The sequence below is a fragment of the Lycorma delicatula genome, chromosome 2 (assembly GCF_047948215.1).
Source record: "Lycorma delicatula isolate Av1 chromosome 2, ASM4794821v1, whole genome shotgun sequence".
In the NCBI taxonomy this organism is placed as follows: domain Eukaryota; kingdom Metazoa; phylum Arthropoda; class Insecta; order Hemiptera; family Fulgoridae; genus Lycorma; species Lycorma delicatula.
Window position 1 is genome coordinate 139,263,156 of NC_134456.1, and position 19,196 is coordinate 139,282,351.

A 19,196-nucleotide genomic window follows, 5' to 3' on the forward strand; every position below is an offset into this window, starting at 1 on the left:
TAAGATTCTCTAAACATTTTATAAATATTAACTCTTACAGAACTTTATATTATCCTTCCAATATTATATAACGCTTAGAAAAATGCTCAAAACACAAAAATTACAATAACTCAAGTCCTAATTGATCTACTAGGATGGGCAATGGCTTAAAATACTCGGAGAATAAAGTTACACCTACCTAATGAGGTCTCGACCAAACATTCTCCTCAACTCTGTTAAGATATGGGTGAACAAAGGTTCTCCCTACATTATAACATGATAAGACAAATGCTGAAATGCTGTCTGTGAAGTGGCCAGGGGCCACTTTTATACATCCAATACTAACTTATGACTATGTTGTTTGGCAACCTTTTACTGACGTGCAATTAACAGAAATACCACTAGAATTTTTATTAGAAATACTGCCTATAAAATCGGTGATCCTATGCACTTTACTGACCAAAACTTTACTAATATTTCAATTCTGTTACAAATACCAAGAATGAATCATCCATGATGAGGATACATTTATCATTTGCCAATAAAATTTTGAATAGTTATTTTGACTGTCCTAATTTATTGCAACTTTTTGACTTTCATGTACTATCTAGGTTGCTTAGGCATAATTTTCAATCGATTTTCACAGCTTACCTATTTCTCAGCTATCTTTACTATATAATGAAAACTCAAGTTAGCTAGAATGGTAATTCTGTTATTAACTTTTATTATGAATTTTACATCACTTTGTATTCACTGAGTTCATGCCTGTTTATCTGAATTAAAAAATCTGCTGTAGACACCATCAGACTTCCTTGTATTAAATTACATATATACAGTTTTTACTGCACATCATTTAAACTTATTTTATTTGAAAGTGGGATACAATCCTCCAATTCTTTAATAAAGTAAACAGATACACAATTGCTAAAATATTAGTTTTTATTAACATCAAATATTTATATAATTATTAATTCACCAATCTTACCTGAAATATTAGGGGAGTAAAAGAACCTTTATTACTGTTTAAATAAATGTAAGTCGATTAGTGCCCAGTCGATTGCAATCAAAAAGGGTGGTGCTCAACTGATGTTACAACAGTCCTAAATACAAAATTTCAGTATCCTACAGCTAATCGTTTTTGAGAATGTGTAAAAGGTAAAACAAGGTAGGCTTTGTAAATAAAATTATTCTAATATACTAAGATCATACTTAATGTTTAAAAAAAAAAATTGTTTTTCGTAAACAAATTATTTCTAATTCTGAAAGAAAATAACTATACTGACCTTTTTCTATAAAAAGTTAAATCAGTGTGCGGCACCTAAGATCCATATTACTATCATGGGCTTCGGGACACCGATTTGAAACATATTGTGTGAATGAATAATACACTGTTTACGTGTCTTCATCACAAAATACTAACATGCAATATTTAATTATACTACAGAAAAATGGCCTTAAAAATTCCCTTAGCATTTTATATTAGTTTATATATTAATTCTGTTTCATGTCACTCAAGTAGATAACTGGTGTAAATGAGAACATGTTGGATACATAACCATGCACACATCGGTTTGAATCTGACTTCATATACATATATTTTTTTTAAATTTAAATATATTGATTTATTAATAATTATTAACCTCTGACTGTAAAAATGTTTGAATTAAAATGAAAAGTACATAAAATTTTATTTCACTAACTTCTGATTTTTTTCATATTTTTTTTGTATTGTTATTAGTGAATTATTATTTCTTGTGAAATTTTTTTTATAATTGGTGGTTTAATAATTATTAGAAAACAATATATTTAAATTAAAAAAAAGCTTTAAAAAAATATTTGTATATGAAGTCAGATTTGAAACGATGTGCCTTCCCCTTGTAAGATCCATATGTTTCATTAATTAGAATTTTATTTGGTTATAACTCTGGAACCAAGTACCACTTATGATGTATTCTTGAAAAACTCTCAACAAGGACTTATTACTGCAGTTAAGAAAAATTCCAAAATCCAAATGTTTCAAAATTGAAACCCTACTTTATTTAAAGGTTGACTGTATACACATTTTTGGCCCAGTCAAATGCAATCAAAAGGGGAGGTCCACAACTAAATGTTATAACAGTCCTAAATACAACATTTCAACAACCTACAATTAATCATTTTTGATTTTTGTGAGATACATACATACATACATATGTACGTCACGCCGAAAAAAACTAGTCAAAATGGATTCATGGATGGTCAAAATAGATATTTCCGTTGAAATCTGAAAACCGAAATTTTTTGCGATTACAATACTTTCTTTACTTCATTCAAGGAAGTAATAAACAAACCAATTTACTTTTAATAAACTGAACAATCAGTTTAGTTTTAATAATGAATAATCATATATATGAGATTTCATAAAAAATTAACGAGAATTTTTTAATTATACAAACTATTATTATCTTATCAATTGAGCTGATCTTTTTCCTCTACATTGGTAGTACTGTCTGTGACCTGTGTTAATTTTCAGCCAGCTGCAACACTTAGTTTGTGTTTGGCCAATGTAAAAAGAAAGACACTTTGTTAGGCAACTTTTTGTGGTGAAATGTCGGATCAGAGAATTTCTCTGAAATTTTTCTTTAAAAACAGATTTAAGTGTAGCAAAGCATCTAAAATGTTAACAAAGGCCTTTGGTGATGATTCTATGTCACAAACATGAATTAATGAGTGGTACAAATGCTTTCAGGATGGCCGAGAAGACATTGCTAGGTGTCCTAGCACAATAATCATAGGTGAAAATGTTTAAAAGATTAAAAGTTTTTGCTCGACCAGTGGTTTTTGAAACCACTGAATAACCCTTAGATAGATGCCAAAGAAACAAGAATTTCATATAGCTTATGTGAAGTGATTTTTACTAATGTAAAATGGTTTTGTACATGAAAAGGGTTACAGCCAAATTTGTTGTGAAATGATAAATTTTTTGATAAAAATAGCATCGTGTAACTAATGCTGAATAAATGCTACTGACATTGCTGAGACCCAGACTTTCATAAACATGTCATAACTGGTGACGGAACATAGATGTATGGTATGACATTACAAAGGCTCAATCATCCCAATGTTAGTTTTCTGAGGAGTCAAGACAAAAAAAACCATGTCAAGTTCGATCACATGTACTTTTGGAGAGAATTATAAAAATTCTTGTTACTTTTTTATCAAATCGCATACATACAGTTATCAATTCTATCCTCTGTGTTAAATAGCATGATGTAATTTGGTATTAAATAAAGTAAATAACCTTTTATTCAAATTATTTGTGCATAAAATACTGGTGCAAATTGTTAAATATAAAAACTTACATCTGCACTTTAATTATTAAAAGTGGATGAAAGTTAAGTCGCTTTCTAATGTACTATCATTTTTCATTTAATTTATATTAAACACAATAATTTTTAAATTCTACAATTTTCATCCATTTCAAACATCAACAATCAATTCTGAATTTAAAAAAAAATATGATTCTGTAAATGAATTTGAAAGATGCAAAATACCATAAAAATGTACAACAACCAAAATTATTAGTTGAAATGTTGTAACCATTCTAAATTTTGTTGGTTACGAAAAATATATATTATGTCATAAAGAAAAAAGTTTCAATATTTTCAAAAGTAGTTAATATTCATTTGGCTTAGCTGATATTAAAAACAGAAAATAGGCAAGATAGTATTATATTATTTTAATAATTAAATAAACGTAATTAGTTTGATAAGAAATTGTATTACATAACTTTGTTTTTTTATGTATGACATGGTCTGGATAGCCAGACGGTGATGTCATCGTGGGCTGGTGAGAGCATATACATTCTCAGAAAAAAGTGTGTACGTGCATAAATACGAACGGGCGTCTGGTGGGGGAAGCCAGACGGACATTCTTTTGTTTTCGGGGCTAGTGTGAATTTAGCAGTCATGGAGTGGAAACGTGTTTTGAGTTGGCTCGCACGGAAGTGGTGATGTGTTCTTTGTTTGATGAGACAGGACAGTGAGACTGGGTAAATAGGTGTATTCGATGCGAGGTCATCATTATTTTTATATGTGCAGGAAAGTTTCCTTATGTATATGAAGAGAAAAATGATATGATTCAAAATATATGATTCCATATAATTCTGATATAAATAATATGTTTAACTAATGTTAAAATAAATTATTTTCTTGTATTGTTAATTACTTTATTTTATATATTTTTTTAAATATGACAGACGAGTAGTGTGGAAATGTGTTTTCTATGACTCCATATATATGTTTCAAAATATGATTCCATATAATTTTGCTTAATATGTTCAATTAATGTTAAAAAAAAATTATTTTTCGTATTGTTAATGTTAATTATTTTTTTAATTTTAATAATATACATGTGATCAGACTACATAGCCCTAGTACATTTTTTCGTTGTTCCCCCCTTAATTTGAATTGTTTTGTGATTGAGCTTTTATTTTAAATTGATTCACTTGAGCTTTTCAAATTAAATTTTCTTCTTTTTTTTTAATTTGGAAGTAAGCTCGCAATGTATTAATATGAATTAGCTGTTAGTAGTATGAAATGTTCTATCTGACCATGCTTATCGTTCCAGTTGGTTGTATTATGTTTAATATAAATAGCCGGTAGCTGTGAATTAAACATAAAAAATTTCTCAACTAAAATAATCTATACTAATCAATTAAATTATCCTTTTTCTGATTGATATCAATAAGGATTAATTGGAAAAAAAAAAGTGTAATTTATATACCATTAACTATATCAGACCTTAAATTCCTGCTGACGACCAGATCCAACAGGAACCTGTAACTCTCCAGAAAAATATGCTTGTCCCAATTTCCATAGATCGGGGAAATGAGAAGAGATTATTTCAGTTAACACCTCAACACAAAGCACACGTTGTGGAACAGTACCCTGAAATAGAACACATGCATTAAAAATGAATAAATAATACTACAGTTATGGCATCTGAGAAAGATCTAATGTCATAAATACTCAATTCATACAATCAATGCAATTATTATGATAAATATAGAAACTTCAGTGCATTTTAATCTTGCAGACTAGATATTTTGGAAGTGTCTGCTTTTTTTTTATTTAGGAAGCAAGTTTTTCGACTGTGAATCATGAATTTCTGTATGTAAAAAATTGTTTAGCATAAAACAAATTTTTTTGTACATACCAGTGGTAAATAAGGAAAGATCATTCACATGAGAACATTACAATCAATTACATGTTTACATACAACTTGCATTTATGTAGTGCATATATATTAAATGTGTAAGAATAACAAAAGAATATAGAAAACTATTTTCACAATAATCTTAGGATACAACTTAAATAGTAATATATTTATTTAAAATATAATACATAAACCTTACATAATAGCAATATGTAATATATATATATATATATATATATATAATACATAATCACTAAAGTTTTAGTTATTAGTAGTTTATTTATTCATTGGTACACTAAAGCACAAATCCACTTGTGTGCACCTATGCATACATATACAATTATAATAATATAATATTACAACTAATTTGTAAGAAACTAACTAGAATTAATATTTTTTATAATCAGTGAACATACATTGTTCAAACAACAATGATACAAGAAAAAATAGAAAGTAACCAACAAAAAAAAAGAAAATAAGAAAATTGTACCCATAGAACAGTAGGTAAAATAATACATTGGAATTCAGCTCTGTATATTGTGTTGTATAATATGTAGAGATTGTGTTAAAAATTCAATAATATTGCAGTAAAAAATGTTTATTTCCATACAAATTTCATTAAAGTTTGTCATCATAAATAATAATCGTCAATTCATGAACTGTAATATATGAGCTCTAGACATATATTTGTCTAGAGTACATTTTAATAGCACAGACATATAAATCTACCCTACTTAATACGCAGAAGTTATCTGTAAATCCATTAATTATGTAAATATATTAGACTTGTGAGGTTTCTTTTATACTGTAAAGAAGATACTTGAAATTTCTCCAATAAACTCACTTGATGAATCATGAAAGGATAGATTATGTTTTCTACAATATAAGTATTTCAACATTATCTGTACACTTTCAATTAGTCAACTATGTCTTCTTTTTTGGAGCATTCAAATGATAGAACTTCCTTCTAAATGAGATGTAACAAATGAGTAATACAAGTGCGCAATTGTCAGATTTGACTTAAAAATATTAGCGTTTCTAATAATAAATTCCAAATTTCTAAATGCTTAGCTAAAAACTGATATTATGTGCAATTCATATTTAATGTCTGATGGAAATATAATTCCCAAGTCCCTAACTTCTTGCACCTTAGAAATTTTTACGTTTATTAGTATTGTAACTAAACTGCAATATCTCTTTTTTGCAAGTTATTTGCATATATTAACATTTTTCTACATTAAAGTTTAATCGATTTTATTTACACCAGTGGCAACGTTATTAAAATCATTTTGAAGAATCACATCATCATAGGAATTCACAATTTGAAAATTTCATATAAGCAAAGAGAAGAGCTGCAGAACTTTCTGTACAGGTGCAAATATCATTAAGAAAAATTATGAAAAGCAATGGATCTAAATTAGACCCTTGAGATATCTCTGAGTGAATATAAAATTTCCTAGAATTAAATTTTTAATATTAACATATTGTTGTCTGTTTCATAGATAAGATGTAAGTAATAAGATAAAACTATCGCAGATTTCAATGGCTTGTATTTTTTTTAGCAATACAGCATGAATTTGTGTAAATAGCATCCACCTGCCTTGATCTATCCAAATTCATTGACATACAGTTGAAGTTGATTAAGTTTGAAGTATTTCACAGTTTGTTGCATAAAATCCATGTTGTTTTAAAAATAAGTCATTTTACATGAAAATATAGTCTTTGGTATAAAATATATTCGTAGACCTTAGATGGAACAGAAAGTATAGCTATAGATCTGTAATTTTTATATCATTTTTTACCCAGATGTTTTGAAAATTGGAGAAATTTTTGTCACCTTCCATAATGTTGGAAATGTGTTTGTTTTAACACAAGACTAAACAGAGCAGTCAATGGATATGCAAATAAGTTGCTACAATCTTTGATCACATGAAGTGGAATACTATAAGGCCCTATTGATTTTTTCAGTTTCATTTTTCTTATAGTCAACTTCTTTGATAACTGGAGATAATTTCAAAAACTTTTTATTTCCCTGACTGATTATATAGGTCAAATTTAGCCACAGAATCTGCATTAACACTTTGAAAATAGTCACCAAGACTTGTATTATTTCTGATTTGGTGCTAAATAAGCAATTTCCATTAAAATAATCCCCACATAAATCAAAATTAGATCGTTGATTTTTTATGAAGATCAAAAACTCCTAATGTTGTGGTTTAGCATATTCTCAACATGAATATAATTATGATATAATAATTTAATTTTTTGTTTAGCATTATTTCTTAATAGCTTATATTCATTCACATAAAATTTTATCTAAACCTATGACGATTCATGTAATATTCCTAAACTTAAGCATTTTGATTAATTTTCTGTCATAATGTACAAGATAAGCTGTGGTAATTTGTGATAGATACTGTCATACTGAATACATCTACTTCATTGTAAAACCAGTCTAGTGCTAAGTTTATATCACTAAATGTTTTCAATGTATTCCAATCAGTCTGTTTCAATAGCCTATACATGTTATCAAAATCCACTTTCTTAGTTACGGTGGACCTTGTTGAGCAAAGGAAAATTTTGAAACTTATTGTTACCTTTAATCAAAATACTGAGAGCTGGATGGATGTTGTAGATCCTCTTTAATAAGAGGTTGAGCTTTTAATACATCTACATAATGTGGTTCATTGGCAAGAATTAAATCTAAGGTTTTCCCAATAACATTACACACAAAAGGAAAAATTTTCAACTAATTAAAAAATGTATTATTCAATGTGAAAACTGTCATTGCATATAGATTATGGGAAAACTAAATATAGCATTATAAATAAATTAAAATAATATAGCTCTCAAAGTTTGTATTAATGAAAATAAATAAAATTTAATAAAACTGAATTCTAGTCTGTGCAAGAGTTGGTAAATGTAGTGTAGTTTGTATGCGCAATCAATATTACCAACATTATTGGACCATTTTTAAAGATTCTGACAACAAAATAAATAATAAAATAGTAACAAATAAAATCTTAATAAATAATTTTAATAATGAAAGTACAAACCAAAATTATACCTGCATATCCAAAACTTGATTTCCACTTGGGGTTCTAGTATGTTTAGGGGCTGAGTGTGAACTACTTTTTGGTGTTTTACCTACAAATAACAAAAATAAACAAATAAAAATATCATGTATTTATTACTATTAAGTATAATGTTAAAAAAAAAAAAACAGTCCAAAAGTCTGGTTTTAAAGCAACATTAAAGTAAATAATGATCATTATTAAGTACAGAAACATATCTATCATAAAGGTAAATAAACTATTCTTGTATGATTGAAAAGGAAGAAGAAAATCTCTAACATGTTATTGAGTACAGGAGACTTCAATTGTATTAATTAAACAAGAATTCTTTTTTAATTGGTGTGTACCTAGAATAGGGAATTTGATGTGTATCAAAATTAATTTACCGAGTTTGAAGTTTTTAATTAACAGACTCCAATAAAGGAGCTCTTCAATTGTTTTTTCAAATGTTTTTTTTTTTTACATAGCGTATTTTCAAGCCTTACTCTTCACCAAATGCATCAGTTTCAATGATTCTTATTTCACTTTGTAAAGAATGTTCTTCTTATGACCTTGTATAGCAAGTTTATTTTCAAATAATTAATTGGGATATTTTTTAAATAAAATGTTTCATTGTCTACTTTGATGATTCTTTGAACATTTTGTCACTAATTGTTGCCATCAATGGGGTTTTACATTGTAATGACATACAGCTTGAAGTTGTTCTGCCATTCAATGTATTTATTTTTTCTTGAAAATTCAACAAAAATTAATTAAATTTGACAAAGATAACAAATCCCTGTATTAATTCACAGCTCACCCTCCAAAGCAGTCTTTTTATACCATGTCTCTGCTTTCCTTTCCTTATTTACATCAAGATCCAAGTTTCTTACATCTAGGTTCAGATTTTAATTCAAGATTTTAAGTAAAAAAAATCTGGTAATAGTTTTTTGTTTTTAATTTGGTGCCAATTTCAAAAAGTTCAAATTTAAAGAAGAATGTAAAAAGCTGATATTTTGTTTAATCAAATTTTGCAAATCAGTTTTATTCTAATTTTTATCTTTTCATTCGTATTTTTCATTTCCTTTTTTTTCAGTACTAATTTCAAACTATTCCTCTACAGCAGTTTGGCAATTTTTCTTATTCTAAATTACCTATTCAAAAAATTATACTAATATCTGAAATAATTTTTATCAATATTTTATGAATATTCTAACAAATTATACATTTTCATGATTACACTAATGTCCAATATTGTTAAGGAACTTCATAATATGCATGTTTTTGAAATCTAAGTTTTCAGCAATTTTTCTGATATCCCAATTAATGAGTTATAAAAAGATTTGATTGTTGTGGCTGCATAAAAAGTCACAACATTGTCATTTTATTTTATTCAAATTATCATATACACACATTATTATGTGATCTGTGATAAAGCCCATGATTATTAATATTATACTAATCTCATAAAAATTAGTGAAGCAATTTCATGGATTTCAGGGCAGTAACACTACATGCTGTACATTACTTTACTCTTAGGGTACAAGGATAAAAAAACAAAAAAAGTTAGTTTAGAATAATTCTAATCTTTACTCTTTTAATTATTTGAGAGAATATTTAGGATGCAAGAACTCCTTTACTCCAACTTCTTGATGTACCAAACCTATGCATCGACTGATCCCTTTCTTTATTCTTGGGCCCTTCTTCAAAAGAGAGGATACCAGGGAAATGCTCAGCAAATACACTGGCTATGTTTGTGGAGCAGATGAAGCTACATTGTTATTGGGAATTAGTAGGGTTGTAACCCCAACGAGCTCTTGCCAAGACTTATTTTTCTGAATTCCTTAACTAACCTTGACAAACTTAGCATTCTACACAATCTACTGAAGTTGGTTAAATAAAAGAAAAAAAAAATACAAAATTCGTAATTACATTCCAGCTTTTCAGTCTGTTCTTATTTCAAAAACATGTCTACAGTTTTTTAATATCATATTAAAATTAAATAAAATGTACCTTGTTCTTCCATTGCATTATCAGCAGATATATGTGCTTCTTGACAAGATTTCAGTCGCTGTGTTAAATAATTAGATTGAACAATGACAGCATCCCATGCTGGATCTCCATTAGCTTCTAAATTAACCAAGTTCCTAAATACAGATAAAAAAAAAAATCAGTGAATTACATAAAATTATTTCAGTCTTTATATGAAATAGTACATACATCAAACAGACACTTGTTTGATTCAGGTATTTATTTTCATGTTATAACAGATGCACTATGGAAGAGCATTTTTAAATTTATATCCCACAAATCTGAGGGTCAGTCAAAAATACACTGGAATTTTCTTTTTAAAACTAACTGATTAATTAATTTATGAAGTACCTGCATGTAATTTTCTTACATACTTCCGTTAAATCTACTCAGTTTTTCCAGCAAAATGCAGTTTTCTGACTCTGTTTTCATAAACATTACCTTAATGTGTCTGAAGCAAACTGCACACAAATTCTTTCCCCTCTAAGCTTCCTTTAATAGCTTGAACAAATGATAATTACTTGATAACAAATCAGGCTGCAGGAACGATGTTCATCAGTGGTAAACAAGAGTTGCTGAGATTTTTCTTGAATTATATTACTAGTACGGGGTGTAGCATTGTCATGAGGAAACAACACAATGCAGATCAGGACATCACATTCTTTGGACCAATGACCAACAAGTTTATTGGTCAACATTCAACTTTGTCCAACAGTTTGTACTGTGAACTACTACTATATGCACAATAATATGTAGCATTAATCATTCTTCAAGCACGAAGAAAGTTGACATACAAAACTACTCTGTAATTCTAAAACACTGAAAAGAACTCTAGCTGCTAAAAATCTTGTTTTTGCCTTGATTTTGCCATTTTTTAATGTCATTCTATACTTGAATGCTTCATGGTTGTAGTAGTGCACTACAACCATTTCATCACAAATAAAAATGAAGTTTAAAAGGCAGGGAACCCATCATGCAGAAATTTATGCAAACTGTAACATTTTTGAATAATAAATTAACCATTGTGGCTAATCCCGCTAGTTACCTAATCGCTAATTTATCTGCTACTTGTCAATCACCTTCAATAAGGTACCTCAAAACTTCTGAATTCCTTTGCAAAATTTCACTTTGTTGATGTTTTTGTTTATTAAAAATTTAATAATAACATGTTGTTGAACCCCACTACTTACCGATTACTTGTTCATTCTGTTAGGGACTAATGAGTGATGGCACATGATATGCTTAACAGTACACAGAGTCTAAACATATCCAATGCCTGCTCACATAGTCTACACTATACGATTACACATCCAGTTTATATCTATATTTAGCTGAACCTCATTTTTGTTATTAATGTAATTTCAAAAACTGTTAATGAAATAGAGCAGTTCAGTTATGAGGAAAAATCATAAGCATTAGTAAAAAACAAAATTTATCTGGGCCCCAGCATACCCACAAAAACTCTCACCAATAAATTGTAAGACCATAAGTGACCAGTAACAAAACCATAATAAAACAGAATCTACTCACAGTACCTAATAATTTTCTTTTGCTGATCAAGCGACACTGGCATATCCTGTAATCGCAATCTTAGCATTTCCCTTAGGTCATTAATCTTCTGTTCAACTTCCACTAACACTTTTCTAAACACCTTTAAGAAAAAACTTGAAATAAAATCAAATAACTTCAAGAAATAAATACTTACAAAATATTGTGAACTTAATTTGCAAATTACATTTATTTATATAAATTTCAGATATAAAGTAGCTGAAATTTTTCCTTTTAATGAATGGTATTTAGTTACTTTAGACATAGTTTTAAATAAAATTTATATTTTAAATTTGAATTTGTAACAAATTTAATTTGAATTAACAAATACAGAGTAACATGGAGCCAACTGGCACATTTAAACTGGAATATCGGCTTTTAAGATAGCTGATTGTGTTGGCCTGAAGGGATTGGTAGAAAAGAGGTACAATATGAAACAAGTTATGTATGTTTTTAAATATCACAAAACAAAATTAGTGTTTTTAAATGATAGTTCAATGTTGGTCAATATGGTTGTATACCGCCTTGCAATGGCATATCTAACAAAGAAATTTGAAAAAGCATTAAATTTAACATGAAGCTCTACTAACAGTGTACATATATTGCAGAGAGTGTGAGAGAGAGGGGGAAGCTTTAGATTACTATTCTTGACTCTCGATGAGCATGCACTCTTTAATTTTAGTACTAAGTAGAAAAGTTTATTTATAAAGCTCAAAGAGATAATTTCACCCTTACAAATTGTAAGGTGTAAAATTAATTTACACACAGACAAGGAGACATGAGTTGCTTTTTGTGCTAACATGGCATTTTGCCTTAGGAAAACTCAGATAACTAGAATAATTTGCTAATATCCAACCAAGTCAATTTTCAACTTTTAGGCTTAAAAAAAACAGAGTATATGATATTGGTCATTACTAACCCCCCCCCCCTAAACTCTAAATAACAACATTTTTGCTGCTGAACTCTCCTAAATAGATGGTTTGGTGGTGTAGAGATGGTGTTTTTCAGACGGTGATTTCAGAACATTTTGTGACTACATTTGCTAAACACTGTTATCTGCACGAAACAGTATGTCCATTAAGAACTATTACTACATATTCTGAACTACTAACCTTGTTTCAGCGATAATTAGGTCACCCAACCTTGGTGTACCAAATTTTTTCCTGTGGAGGTTCTTGAAAGATCATGTGTTCAAGAGATATATTGCAACTACTCAAGAACTTAAACAAACCATAGTTAATAAAGTTGGAGTAATTGTTATTAAGGTTGTGGTCATGGAAAGGCATGTATAGTAACATCCAGACATGTTTGTAACAGTATATTGATGTAAATGAAGACCATCAGCTTGATGTAATTTTCAAAAAATAAGTTTATAATCCATGGGTAATAAACAGAAATATCTGGAGATATTATATGGTTTCACATTTTTTCCTGTTTCTACACATCATTATGACCAATTAAAATGTGTCAGCCAGCTCCACACTGACATAAAATTATTACTCTTCTTTTGGTATGGCCACTTTCATAGTGTATAACTTTCTTCAACTTATATATAAATATACAAAATGTTAAAACTTATTTTACTTTTTCATATTGGACTTCCAATTCTTCTGGAAAACATTAAATGTTTTATAAGGTTTTTGTTTTTTTAATAACAAAGAGAACAATAACAAGTAATTAAAGAAGTAATATTTAAATAGGAAACTTATTTGATTAAACTTATTCTATACCAAGGCTGCTAGTAGGATTCATATAAAATTATACACAATTACTTACAAAAAATAATTTAAAAAATAAATAATAATGGTATTACCAAAATATTCATACATTTAAAATTAAATGAAGGCACTAAAATATTTATATTTTAACAAAATTAATTTTTATTTTTATTATTTTTTTTTAAGATACCCAGCACATTATGAACTATCAGAAAAGTAAAATCAAATAATTATAAGAAAAGCATATTTCAGAAAAGCATAACAGTTTACAGAATTCAATGGATTCTTCTCATTTTCTCTTAATTTTTGTCAGTTTCTGATGCATATAACAAACAACTATGGTATAAAAATAAATATATAACTACAATAATAGATGATAGTATAATAATAAAGCAGAACAAGCAATACCGCAACATCAGTTTTCCCAAATAAATTATGAGCTCTGGCATAATCATTAATAACAGCATCATATTCGCCTCTCTTAATATTTCTTTCGATTGCAACTGGAAGAGTAAATAGGAACCGAAACCTCTGTAGTACACCTAATGCATTTCTTGTAGCATCAGCTCTTTCACGTCGTGCAAGCACCCCTTCAAATAATTTATGAGCTTCAAGCATTGATTCTGTAAAAAAGAGGCAACTAAAATGCTAAAAAATGTTTACTGTAATATAATAAAGTAAAAATAGGAGTTTAAAAAGTTAATTACTATAAGAAATAATTCAATTCAATAAATAAGAGAATAAAAGTAAGATAAATTTAGGCTAGTTATGTACAAAAAAAAGATAATCCAATACTCAATAAACTCTTCATAATATTATTTCTCTATCCCAGTTGCACTACTTATGATTGTATGTTTTGAATATTTAATTTGTTATTTAACACTCATTAAAAAGATTAATTGTGTCTATTTTTCATGTTTTGTCTTTCAAGCAAGATTTTAGTGTTAATAGTACGTAGTTGGAGATGACCAGACAATGCGTGTTCAGCATAGATTTTTTTGAATCACTAAACTTTATTTCAATTAAGAGTATTTTATTTATATATACAAACAAAGTGGTATTTGCAATATCAAATATCAAAGTATACCAAATATCAAAGTGGTATTTGCAATTTTTTTTACTAAAATGTGGTTAAAAGATAAAGAAAATATAAATCGTTCTAATAAAAAATTCTCAATGCTACCATAACAGCAGAATTTTATGAAGGTTCAACAACACTTGAGCATTAATAATATTTTGAGCTTTAGACTAAATGGTTTAAAAGTAATTAAAGATTTCTTTCAAAATAAGAAAACTTACCTCTAATAGAATGCTCAACTTTGACAGTAGGATCAATTCCATGAATTTTAACATCTGCTTCAAATTTTTCTTTCAACAAATTAAGGGTATCTAATTGCTCCATAACAGATCCTACGTTCGCCTGTAAACAAAAATAACAATAAATGTAGCGATGTAAGAATAATAAAAATAATAAAATATGCTAAAAATGTAATTACAAAGGATAAAAAAATTCAATAAGAATAAAGGTAATTAAGAATTCAGTTTTGATACTCCCAGATTATGCTTGTTAATAATTAAGCCAACACATATAATATATAAACACACATATTAATTCAACACTATCTCACATTATTTACTGTGTTACAATAAATAATTTTCTAATTGTGGTTTATGAATGGAGAAAATGATGAAAAACCAATCTCTTGGTAAGAATCAAATCCAATACAACTAAATTGTCAGCATGTTGACTACACACATTGAATGAATCTGTTCAGCCAAACAAGTAACCTTGACCAATTAGAAACTTGGGTTGTAAACCACTCAATAGATGGATTAGGTAATAAAAGAACTTTATACAGTAAAAGTATGCTACAGTTAAGCATGATTAACTGTTACTTTGCACAGTTACTTTCCACAGAGAAAAATGAGAATAATGCCAGATAGTGATAATAATGGATAAGAATAACTTATGTTTTTACAATCAAGAGTTAAGTAGATGAGTTGTGGGGCCTGAGAAATACCAAGGTACAATAACACTCTTGTCTCCAGTTCCTGCTGTTTTCCCACTACAATGTTTCCAGCATCCACAAGAATTGGAATACTACAAATTCATTCATTGTAAGAAAGTACTTTGTCATCTGCTTACACACACCCGTGCACTCGCACTCTAATACAAGTTTCAATATAAAAATTTCAAATATCTTAAATAAATCTCACCTTAAGAAAAGAAAGTTGACCTTCTTTCTGACCTTCAACTTTTCGTCTAAGGAAAGCGAGACCAACACGAAGATCATCAAAAGAAGTGGCATGATGATGCTCTAAAAGAAACCATCCAGGTTCAAACTGATCAGATGCCAAGTCACCTGATCCTTCTGGAAATAATTCATGGAGATCATCTTCAGGAAACTTTTTTCTGCCATAAACAAAACAATAAAATTAAATAGCAATAACAAATGTAAAAGGAGATAAACAAAACTAAAAATTTTTATTTCAGGACTATTGGGAGAGAAATTCTTCAATATTGTAAATAATTGAATCATTAAAATCAGTTCATTTGTTTTTGACTTAAGTTTAAAATAAAATATACTGGTTGAATACCTTTTCCTTTATTCGAAATCACTTATTTTAAAAACATCAGGAAATATACTTCCAAAAGATCTTATCAAAGCTAAAATGCATCTCCTTCCAAAATGTTTAAATAAACAAGAAACTTTCTTGGAAGTAAAATTTTCTAAACATAAATTTAAAAATTGTAATAAGGAACAACTACAACACAGATCATATATTTAACCACATACTACAAATATTTTCTAACTAGTACAAAAACCATTTCATAAACTATCGGCAACACAGATAATGAAGGAATGCCATTACTGTTAAAAAAGATCTGGAATTATATTTCAAGTTGATATTACATTAATTATTTTATTCAAACAAAAAATTTCTGCTAAAATAATTTTTTCATTCAATTTGTGCATAATAGCCAAATGGAAAATTATGTTTTCTAAAAAAATTTGAAGTAAGATTTAGGAAAATCTATTCAGAAATCAGCTTCATCATAAAAACAAACATTCAGTATATCTCCAGAGCTACGGTTACACATGCCTGATTCTAAAAATTTCAATCATATGCATTCTATATTCACTGCAGCCACTTTTGGACCAACAATCATTAACTCAAAATGTGATTCTATCCTGAAGTACCTTTGACATCATATTTTAAACACTTATATTTAAAAATATCCTGATTTCTTTATCAAGTACATTTTCAAGAATTAAAGTGATGACTTCCTCTACCTTTAAAACAAAATAATAAATTAATACCAAGCCTTAAGCAAACTTGTCATTAAATAATCAAGTTTGTGGAAATTCATATGAAAATGCAAAAATATTACCTAAATACAACATCACTTATTCAATTTTCATTAATTTTATTTAAAAAAAATTACATCCATTAGAATCAGGAAAAATACTAAATTAAAATATTTCAGATTCACATTCACTGAATGCTTGATTCAGCTACTTTAAGTTAAAATGATTAATTTTATTATTAAAAAAAAGGAATTAAAAATTATAAGTAAATAATAATTATTTAGACATCCAAAAAAGATATCTTATTAATCTTAGTAAAAGCAAAATCAAGTGATATCTTTTTCAAAATGAATACTACTATAAAAAATATTTTTACAATAACGGTAATACAATAAAGTTATCTTCCAAATGCTGAAATATTTCACTAACTTTCACTGTAGGCAAACCTACAGCGAAAATATTTAAACTATAAAATATATTTATTAATAAATGAAATCAATAAAGGCACTATATTTTTAAATTAAATAAAATCATATTAAAATATTCGAGACTGGACAAATAAATGATCATCAATATGCTAGGCACACTGTATATATGCAATTAAAATATCTATACAAATTATAACTATATTTAGATCATGATCATGATCATTAACATGCGTAGAATCTTGCCAATTTTTAATAAAAACCATACCATGTGTGGCTCTTGGTCCAGATATAATTAAAAATTTTTGTTAATTTAACTCTTTGCAAACAATTAGGCTATTTATCTGCACATTCCAGTTAAGAAAATAAAAGAAATAACCAGTTACTTTAGATTAATTTAATAACATACAGTAGATTACATCATTTAAGTTACTCTCCCAATTTTTACAAACTTTTTTTATGAAATATAATATGTTTAACGGTGAATGTTTAAATTTTTAATGGTTTGAAAATGGTGTAAAAAAAAAAATTGAAATGATTATTAATTTTTATCCAAAAAATAACTGATTTTTTAAAATTATTTTATAAAAAAAATTGATAAAGGCCCAAAAATATTTATAAATAAATATTTTTATAAAAAATTATAAATAAATTAATATACAAAAGACAATTAAATGAGTAATACCATACAGCTGAAGTTACACTTCACCTTCCCAGATTCTCTGAGAGAATCTACACCCTAAAAATAAAAAACTGAAATCTTGAAAAAACATTCAAACTAAAACAATACTATCTGACATACATACATTACAACTGGTATTTGTTGTCAACAAACATCTAAAAAGTATTAGATATTCGTGCAACAAAAATATCACACTTTTCTAAGCATAAATATGTCTATTTTACTAGGTATGTACTCAGTCCACTTGGTCACTAGGCTGATAATTATTCTACAAGCACTTAGTTAAGTAAAAAGCAATTGGAAAGACCAACAGCAAAATGTTGGTCAGTTATTAATTATTACCAGACCACTACAGGTTAAGAAATTTATTTTAAAATGTGTAATTTTCCTTAGTTATTTTCACTATTCTGATAAATATATTTAAAAAATAAAAATACCATTATAATTTTTTTTAAAAAAAAAAAAAAGCTTTATCATATAATAATTTACAAAAAAAATTATTTACAGTATATAAAAAAACTTTATACACATAGTACAATTAAAAATGTATTAATCTGTTAATAGACAAAATCAGAGTAATTTATAACATGTTTCAAAAAGCAATTAAAGTACAATTAGCAATTAATATAGAATAAAGGTAAATTAATTTTACAAAATATCAACCAAATGATAAAAAAATGGTAAAACAAAAGATGACAGTCAATAAAAACTGAAACTTAGTAATAGCCACAAGCATAACCATTAAATTTACAAAAAAAGAGCATGATATGATAATGAGTGACTTCATTATCATGCCATAGTAGAAAATAGAGGTTTTATTATATTGACAAATTATATACATACTAATAAAATTTATTTTATTTTTGTTATTAAATTATTATATTTTTGTCTGCTGTAGTTGAATGACACTCCTCAGGTGCTACTGTTAGGTAAGTATTGTTATCTTTTTATTCTGACTGTATCTGGTGGTTATAATATTATAATTGGTTAAATTATTTTATTTGATACAGTGGTAAATATAATATTTTAAATATATAATTTGAAATATATATATATGTATATATATAAAATACGAGGGTAAATCAAATATAAACAGGACTTTTGTTCCTGAGCATCTACAGTTAGTAGGACTGGACCCACGCTTCTAGTATGCTTAAGTGGGATCATTAGGACTGGGGTAAGCCGGCCATTCCACACTCCCAACCAATTTTTCAGTAACGCTTACAATGTCAGAGCAATAGGTGCACCTCTCC

At 27.7% G+C, this 19,196-nt stretch overlaps 1 protein-coding gene across 3 annotated transcripts in view; it reads right to left on the bottom strand.

The window, feature by feature from the left end:
* Nucleotides 1-19,196, bottom strand: part of Sec5 (exocyst complex component secretory 5) — a 59,543-nt gene that overhangs the window by 22,017 nt on the left and 18,330 nt on the right. For all 3 annotated transcript variants that reach the window (XM_075356316.1, XM_075356315.1, XM_075356317.1), the window contains 7 exons: nucleotides 15,743-15,938; nucleotides 14,825-14,945; nucleotides 13,934-14,148; nucleotides 11,795-11,910; nucleotides 10,242-10,375; nucleotides 8,243-8,322; nucleotides 4,761-4,907 (listed from right to left, as the gene is read on the bottom strand). In XM_075356316.1, the coding sequence (XP_075212431.1) occupies nucleotides 4,761-4,907; nucleotides 8,243-8,322; nucleotides 10,242-10,375; nucleotides 11,795-11,910; nucleotides 13,934-14,148; nucleotides 14,825-14,945; nucleotides 15,743-15,938 (1,009 nt within the window). The remainder of the gene's footprint in view (nucleotides 1-4,760; nucleotides 4,908-8,242; nucleotides 8,323-10,241; nucleotides 10,376-11,794; nucleotides 11,911-13,933; nucleotides 14,149-14,824; nucleotides 14,946-15,742; nucleotides 15,939-19,196) is intronic.